At 35.0% G+C, this 9,274-nt stretch overlaps 1 protein-coding gene across 1 annotated transcript; it reads left to right on the top strand.

The window, feature by feature from the left end:
- Positions 1–951: 951 nt before the first annotated feature.
- Positions 952–9,100, top strand: kmt5aa (lysine methyltransferase 5Aa). Its single transcript, XM_063889726.1, has 7 exons — positions 952–1,192; positions 2,710–2,854; positions 3,791–4,070; positions 4,184–4,271; positions 4,625–4,684; positions 5,336–5,526; positions 5,875–9,100. The coding sequence occupies exons 1-7, from the start codon at positions 1,184–1,186 to the stop codon at positions 6,083–6,085; spliced, it is 984 nt and encodes a 327-aa protein (XP_063745796.1). The 5' UTR covers positions 952–1,183; the 3' UTR covers positions 6,086–9,100.
- Positions 9,101–9,274: the final 174 nt, after the last annotated feature.

Here is a 9,274-nt window from a genome sequence, read left to right as displayed (position 1 = left end):
ACATAACATGCACATAATCAGTAAAATAAGCACCACAACCAAAGACATACAAGAAATATAAAAAATAAAAATAACACATCTTCCCCCACAATCTTTATCTCCCAAAAGCATCCACAAACCCAACTACAGCACTAAAATAGAAGCAATTGAAGCACTAAAATGATTAATGATAACAATAACAATTACAATTATGATAAAAACATGTATATATTATTGCATTCAGTGGGGGATGAAGTACTCACAATGTATACTTAAGTAAAAGTAATAATACAATACTGTAAAAATACTCCGTTACAATTAAAAGTCCTGAATTTAAAATATTACTTTTATGTAAGTTCTAAGTAAAAGTATAAAAGTACTAGCAGCAACATATACTTAAAGTACCAAAACTAAAATGTATTCATCCAAAGTGGCCCTTTTTGGAATAACATTAATATCACTGGAGTTTATAAATTGATGCATTCCTGTGTCTATAATTTTAATTGTGCAGCTGGTAAAGGATGAGGGAACAGTGATAACTTTTTATATGCCAGATATCTCCATCCATATAGTACATCATACTGTATTATTGATTTCATTTTTGTATTAATAATGTAAACCTGCAAAAGGAACTCGTAACAAATGTTATCAAATACATTTAGAGGAGTAATAAGTAAAATATTTTTCTAGCAAATTGTAATGGAGTAGAAGTATAAAGTAGCTTAACATTAAAGTGCTCAAGTAAGTTCAAGCAACTCCAAAATGTTCTTTAGCACAGTACTTCCAATTATAAAAAATCCAATTATATTTTTCATTTTATTCTTTTATTCATATGCAATGCCTTAAGTACATGCCTCTGTGGTGATGTGAAAACAAATCTAAAGCACTTAAAATGTTTTTATCTTATCTAAAGTACCACTGTCGGCATACAGGGGGCGACATTGCTGCAGCTCTCCGTCTCCTTCATTCTCATGGAGAAAGATGGCGGAGAGGAGCTGTGGAGGCTGCATCGGTTGAGCTGCTGGCAGTTCAAACAACAACAGACGGGCTCACAGTCACCGTGGAAGGGGGGTCGGAGTGAAGGGAGGGCATTGCCGTGTGAGCAGGGCGACGTTAATCTCTGACCCGGCGGAAAAGTTCATTTATATTCTTTCCTCGTAACGAAAAAGAGCCGAGCGGAGAGAGCCACAAAAACAAGTCGGACATGAACGGGGTAAGTTTGCTTGTTTCAGGTCCTAACCGCCCTGCCAAAGTGTCGGAAACGAAAGACAATTAAGTTGTTTTTTACGCTTATTTTTTCGAGATCGGTTTTATTTTTTTTGCATTAAAATCCAGATTAAAAATAAACCGTTTCCTCTTTATTTTTTACTGTGAGTTACTTACAGTCGCTGTTTGTTGAAGTGCTTTGCTAACATTAGCTTTACGTTACATGTGTCTGCTATCTGAGAGCACAAACATGATGCAGGACACAAGATGACACCAAGAAACGTACATTTGTCGATATTTCATATAAGTTAATCGTTTTAAAAGCAGATGTTGAAGTGTTTTTTAAATATTTTTATTGGGGTGGATTTGACCGGTAGATAATGGGCCAAGAGGCCTGTTAATTTAAAGGGACTGACTGATGGCAGAGTGAATGTGGGTGTGGAGCCAGCATGTTTCCCTCCTCAGGGCCCCACCCACACCACTGTTGGACATAGTACAGCTCTATGTTACTAGTACTTTACTTAAGTAGATCTATCATACGTTTTTAAGACATATGAAGATCTTACGAAATAATATGCTGCCTTGCTGTTTATTATGTTTTTGAGCAAAGGATTCCTAACAAAAGAGCATATACCAGGGACCCACCCATGTATGTCCCTTGGAATACTTGTAGTCAATGCTTATAAATGTATACAAAGTTTTAGTTGTTTTATATGTTGAATATAAAAGTGGTTATAGGTTAAATGTATTTTACAAACTATTTATGAGTCAAAAATGTTATTTGAAAAGTATTGTAAAACATATAGTTCTCATTATTATAATATTAATAAATCTGAAGACTTTTCACCACCTTGAAGGATTCCCTTTTAGAGAGTTGGCCTGGACATTACAGTTTCCGATTACAAAATGTCTTGTGCGTAACCTTTAGGTCAAACAATTGAATTTAATGCCTTTCCGGCCTTGTAAAATTATTTTCAATAGTTAAAACCAGGATGGACCTGAAAGGAATTTGAGTTTTTATGAGTGATTGAAAGCTGATAAAAATGATTTAAACATCAACAGAATTTGTATTTATATACCATTACTCTTCTATCTTGATTGAAAAGTGTTAGTCATATTGCAGTCATGGTACAAATGGGAAAAAAACCCCACTTTTTTCCAGCTTTTCAAATGTAATCATTTGATGCTTTGCATTGATAGTAAAATGAATATATTTTGGTTCAAGTTTCTAGTCTTTACTGCTCTTAGGATAGGATTTATCTAGAGTGTCTTTTGTGTTTGGCCTGGATTTATCTCTTTTTTTAAGTAATGCGTTTCGATGCTTTTCTTTTTTATATGTTTGTGAGCTTGTACGGTCTTCACTTTCTTTACTATGTGATCTTCTGTGGACACCATGTTGTGCTTTGTTGTATTTAGAATTTGTTGCAAAATTGAAGCATACAGTTGTACTGACTTTGGACAGTGTCAGTGAAAATACACAAGGCAGGAACTATGCCCTCAATATATTTCTCTCTGCATTCACAGGATATTGTTTGCAACAGCCGTTCAGTCACAGTCCTAAGCTGCACCAAGTCCATATCAGCAGTCCACAATGAGATCAAGCTGACACAGGAGGGAAGATGCTCTCCAGTTTGCTTCCCGCAGAATGATGCTCGGAGGCTGGGAGAGGGTGAGTGTCTCTGTTGTGGCGTGCAGCTCAGTAGAGAAGAGTTTTAACACGGCACATGAGGGCAAACACGCCTCTGTTTATTTTTGGTAGATTATGTAATAGTTGGCAGTGAGAAGAAGTAGAAACCACAAATTTGACTGAGGCTACACTTTGACTACACTTATACCTAGCATCCATTCTACTCTTTTCTATCATTTGTAACCTTAAGAGCTGACTTTTGAAAAAGCAAAGACGGAGACACACGTGTTAGATCCTATGCTGGTCTCCTGTAAAAAATAAAGCCAAAACATTATTGCTACGCTTACATAACTTCTGTGATTTAATCCTTTTTGTGTTTGTACTCTTTACCTATTACCCTAGCTTCCTCTAGTGATGGATAATGCTCTTGGTATTGAGTCAAAGGTTTTTTTTCTCATATGCACAGTAGCTACAGTGTCGTTATGGCATTGAAAAACGTAAGACCCGGGCTCCTTCAACACTGCAACATAAATATATATATATATATATATATATATATAAGACATAAATAATAAAAAATAATGCAAAAAAGAAACAGAATAGAAATAAAATACTGGCCGAATGTTGTAAGTAAATGTGTTAAGGTAAACTATATACAGGTAAAATAGAATAAGATTAGCTAAAAAATAATGTAAAATGATATACTGTACAGGAACAAAATACTGTTCATTGTTATAATACATTTAAAATGAAAACAGACAAATGCTTAACGTTGTGAAGGCACTTTACTGCTCCAATATATCGCCAAATCTTCCTTTCAATGACTCCCTATTTATCATTGTTCTCTTCAGTAACAGTTCCACCTCGTCAAAGCAAAGACATATCCTGTCCTAATTTTCAACAGGGCTCCTCCTCCATAGTATACTCTTCTTAAACGCATGCACTGAGACTATTCATTCATTCTTTCTGTTCTTCCAGGCAGGAGAACAAACTCGATCAGCGCCACACCCAAAGACTCAAAGACTGATTTCCCTGAAATGGAAAGCAGCTACAGCCAGTGTTCACCCTGCTGGTCAGATGAACAGCCTCCGCAGTTCCACTGCGCTCAGACCTGCCTTCGCTCCCCCTCTGAACTCCCCCTGCCTCTGGGTAACAGCCTGTCTCATGCTCCCCTCCACGCCAACAACAACAGCAGCGCCCTCCGCGGCCTCCAGAGGAGGACAGTCCGCCTCAAAGGAAGGAAATCCACGATAAGAATGTATGCACGTCCCGATTATTGATGCCTTTTTCTAAAGAAGAAATCTATTTAGACAACGTTATAGTGTGGTCATGTTTATTATAGCTGATGTCAATTCTGTTTTCCCTCTCCAGTGCAAGTGGAAAAAACTCCCAAAATCGTAAAGTTACCGATTACTATCCAATAAGACGAAGCTCAAGGAAAAGTAAAACAGAGCTACAGGTAAGACGACATTTCTTCTGTTATAATTAAACATAATAAATATATATTTGTTGTGAATTTAAAATCCAGTTTCTATATAAAAGGTATCATATTTCTTCTGGAGATACTGACATATGTATTTTTGCTTCAATCAAAGTAATTATAAAAGCAATACCAGTTTATGTGATTACAAATAAATCAGGATGGATCTCCATAATTATCACATCCTATATCTTTCTTTTGATTGTGTGAAATTCACGTAGTTCTTATTTCTGGTGTTGATGTTGTTGATGTGTTTTAGTGTCGTGTGTGGGAGCGAAAATCCAATCTGCTCTTCGTCACTAACGCTCTCTTTGTGTTGCTTTGTGGTCCAGTGTGAAGAAAAGAGGCTCATCGATGATCTCATCACAAAGGGAATAGAAGAAGGAATGGAGGTACATATGTTTTTTTCCCTCTTCAAATAGATGTCTTTAATCAGGCTAATTGAGCACCTGGATTAAAATAAAAACAATTAATCAGTTTCACACATGGCACACCGACATGTTCACACTCTGCTGCCACTTAACAGGGAGTCCTAATTACATTGAGTAAATGAAACTTGCTCCTATGATAAAGAGTTAAGCTTTTGAGGTGATCTCATGATTAATCACATCTATGACCAGGCACAGCCATCCTACATTTGACTTATAGATAATGTTATTTGGAAAAGGCAAATCTAATTTCTATCTTCAGGAAAAGTTCATTTTATTTGTGAAAAACTATAAATATCCCTAGTAGCAGTTGTCATGTACATGTCACAACAATCGTATACAATAATAATATGGAATAGGATGAATAAATCTGGATTAAATAAGAGAAAAGTATCTGAAATTAGGACAAAGAGATGAAAATTATTGCAAACGAAATAATGCCGTTTATTTCACAGCAGATTCTGTTGTGTATCAAAAACAAGAAAAAGTGGTGAAATATTACATCACATTTCAAATGGACTTTACTGTCCCCATTCTGAAGTATACATATTACTTTTATATTGTATTAACATGCTTTGTTTTATGATAGCTAACCTCTCATTCTGTTTTCTGTAGGTGCAGCATATTGAAGGAAAGGGGAGGGGTGTGTTTGCCATGCGTTGTTTCCAGAAAGGCGAGTATGTGGTTGAGTACCACGGAGACCTGCTGCAGATCACAGATGCCAAACAGAGAGAGGCCGAGTACGCCCTGAACCCCGCCACCGGCTGCTACATGTACTACTTCCAGTATCTCTGCAAAACCTACTGGTATGGTTAATCATTGCATGACCACTACTCATGAATTGCCACAACATTTAAATATATTGCAGGTCAAAACCAAAGACCTTTATGCTTGATGATAAACAGACCATTTACTTTGAAAAGAAATACAGGTCAGACTGTTGAGAAGCAATTAAAATTGGGAAATATATCTTTCCCCTATAAATAAAAAGTTATTCTAGCAGGTCAAAACATGGTTAAAGTTGATGAAAATGTACTTATAATTAGAACTCAGAAGAGTACAAGTTATGTCCTTATTGAATTAAAATATTAGTAGCTGTTCAGGTGTCTGGAATATCTTCCTGTGTAAAACTGATTGTGTTTTTCCTTCCACAGTGTGGATGCTACAAAAGAGTCTGGTCGAATGGGTAGGTTGATAAATCACAGTAAAATCGGAAACTGCCAAACCAAACTCCACGAAATCAACGGGGTCCCTCACCTCATCCTCGTTGCCTCTCGAGACATCGACGAGGGCGAGGAGCTGCTCTATGACTATGGAGATCGCAGCAAAGCCTCCATCGCAGCTCACCCGTGGCTCAAATACTGATCCTCCAAAACAAAACAACGGAAAGGGAAACATACAGTAACACTTGTGTTTCTCAATAGCTAGTGTACAAAATGCCTTAGAAACAGAATGTGTACCCTTTTTGTTCAATAATAAGGAAGTGGGCGGGGGGATTATGTGTTCCGGGGTACTTATCACATTACGATTAATGTCTTTCTGCCTTGTCAGAGGACATCTGTACTTTTATTTATGTGTATATGAAACATTCTGGTTGTTTTGCAGCACATTTGTTTTGTACATTTTGTATTACCTATAGACCAATGCTTCTACAGCATGTAGGTGGTAGTTAATGCTCTGCAATTTTATACTGCGTTTTTCTTAATTAGTAGTTAGATACTTAGCAATACTTACAAGGCCCCAGAGCCCTGTTTTGGATCAGCGAGAATACGAGATGCAAAATATGTTCGTGTTCAAATGGAATTTGATTTCAGCCATCCAAACTCACACAATCTACCGTTAAGTGTAAAAGTTTACCAAACTCATGGTTCAGTTGGTATTTTGGTCTTGATTACAAAAAACATGATTTGACGCTGGAGTATTTTACTTTTTTGAAGTGTAAAATAACCTGTTGTTGATCATGGACGCTTTGAGGATCTCATGGGAATACAAATGAATTATTTTTTAACCTATATTGTATTTTATAATATTTAAGATTTGCAATACATTTGAACACCATCAAATACCTACACTATATTTGGTTACAATTCAAATGTATATGAACGTTGCATAACTAAAAATCTACTAATATAAATGAAATTGAATAAATGACTAACACAGGAATTCAGATTTTACATTTCTACATAAAATCGCGACTCGCTTACACTATTAACTAGTGTTACTTTTAATTTCACTTTAAAATGTATCACTGTCTATACAATCGCACCATATAAATATATTTATTGGCAATTTTCAAAACAAAGGGTGGTTTCAAAGATAAGTTTAGACTTTTTTGCAAAGATATCATGTTACTATGTTTGATCTCAAAGCTAATTGGAGCCGCTAACACCCCAAATCCTCTTTAAAGTAGCATCATTTTTCGTTCCCATTTTCAAATTTTTCAGAACATTTGACGTTTTTACACTAACATACTGATCGTTACAAGGAATTTAACCCATCAAAGCCTCTACCCTCCAGGAGCCTTTGATTGAGCCAACTCAGAACCATGTACAAAAATGGTACGTTTAACAGAAAAAGCTTTCAGCTCTTTAAAAACTGAACTGTTTAAATTAGTGTTTTCGAGTCAGGCAAGGCAAGTTTATTTACAATCAGCAGTTATGTCAGTCAATTCAAGTCTAACACCAAATTAATGTGATGGAATCGTTTTTTATTGTAGCAAAGCTTTTTATCGGGGGTAAAAAGGACCAAAACAAGTCTGAAAGTGGCTTAAAAGATCAATTTAAACCTAACGGTTAAAAAAAAAGTAGCCTAATCGTGATTAAAACTGCTCAGGCTGAAAACACTGCATGTTGGTTAGCTGCTTCCCCCGTTTCCAGTCGTTATGCTAAGCTAAACTAAGCTAACCGCCTCCGAGCTGTACATTCATATTTAACCGACACGGACATGATAGTGGTAATAACATTTGTTCTTATTATATAAAACAAAGCAAAAATAAGTATGTATTCTTTTTTTCATCAAAGTTTTGCTTTTGACAGGTATATTTAATGTTTTGCTCCCATGTTTTTGGTGAACTGTTACACTGCTTTCTGTATATCGTAGACTTTTCAGGTTTTCTAAACTCCCGTTCTTCCCGCTCACAAAATATTGTTCATATTCTTTCATGTGAAAGTATTTAACAGCTCAACTGCCAACAGGTCATTTTTTTATTTGACATTTTATTTAATTTATGTTTCCATTGAATTGTAGCCAGAAGGTCAAATATACCCCAAAATGTTCCTATTTATCCTAATGAGTTTTTTTTTTCATCTAGGAAATCTAAATATTATTACAATTTTAGCTATTTGGTAATTGGTATAATCAGTATTAAATAAAGGTTAAATAAAATTAACAAACTAATTACAAATGAATGTACCACAGTAAAATGGCCACATCATCAGTTATTTTGAACTTTGCTATGAACAGTTAAATAAGACAGTTAAATAATGTTATAAGAGTTATAAATCATAACACTGCTGATAATATATACATGTATATCTTACATGTAACGCAACATGCATCATCACTTTCTCTAGCATTATGGAATTTATATTTATTTAATGTCCTTTTTTAAAATTATAGGTTTGTATCTAAAATAATACATTATTTTTAATTATGAGTTTGGTATTAAGATTTTGGGGCCCTGTCTTAAAGGAATAGTTGGACTTTTTGTGAATTATTCCTACTTGCTTATCCTCTTATCTTACTCCTGGAAAGAGATCCAAAAATGTTCATTTCTTTATGATCTCTGAATTTAATATTTTGCTTATTTTTAGCAAAACAATGCTAAAGGTTAAGCTGTTGTACCAAATGTTGTCCATTATTTCGTGATACATCTCTGTGGCTGTTTATGATGTATAGATAATCCAAAAGAAGTGTTCAAAAATCATGAAAAACTTCTTAAAGTATCCAAAATGTTCAGTATATTATTGAAATTGAAGGGTTCTTTTACATACAATATAAAAGCATCCTCAGTGTTAATACAAAGACCAGTCATTAAAGGTAAGTTTCAGGAAACACACATTTTGACCTTCCTTCTCCACACTACAGTAGCATTGTGTATAACAGGTGTGAAATGATTTCATGTGAGCCTTTTCTTAAACATGTTACATTTTGGATTAATAAAATACATTGTATGGTTAATTGTAGAATCTATGGAATAATACCAGATGGAGCAAAACTGACCTGTTGGCCATTTTTAGAATTGAGTAGATCTTTGCTGTTGTAGCGTTGAATAAATCTTAATGCTGGGGTTTAGGCATCGATGAATAAAGATGTATTATGCAAGCTACAGGAGTTGTCGTCTGATTTGTTTTTGTGTTAAAATAAAGAATTACTACTGTAGATTTGTTGTCTCGAGCAGCAGTTATTTGTTTCCATTTATGCAAACAGCTGGATAAAATTATGATATAATAGAAAGGTAGACGGACATTAATCGTTTTTATAGCTTATGAAGGAATAGCAATGTACCCTTTAGTTCATCACAGTTATACAACATTACCAAATGTAGGGATTAAA

The sequence above is a fragment of the Eleginops maclovinus genome, chromosome 8 (genome assembly GCF_036324505.1).
Source record: "Eleginops maclovinus isolate JMC-PN-2008 ecotype Puerto Natales chromosome 8, JC_Emac_rtc_rv5, whole genome shotgun sequence".
NCBI classification, from domain to species: domain Eukaryota; kingdom Metazoa; phylum Chordata; class Actinopteri; order Perciformes; family Eleginopidae; genus Eleginops; species Eleginops maclovinus.
Note: the sequence above shows the minus strand (reverse complement) of the source record. Positions and strands in the feature narration are given on the sequence as shown.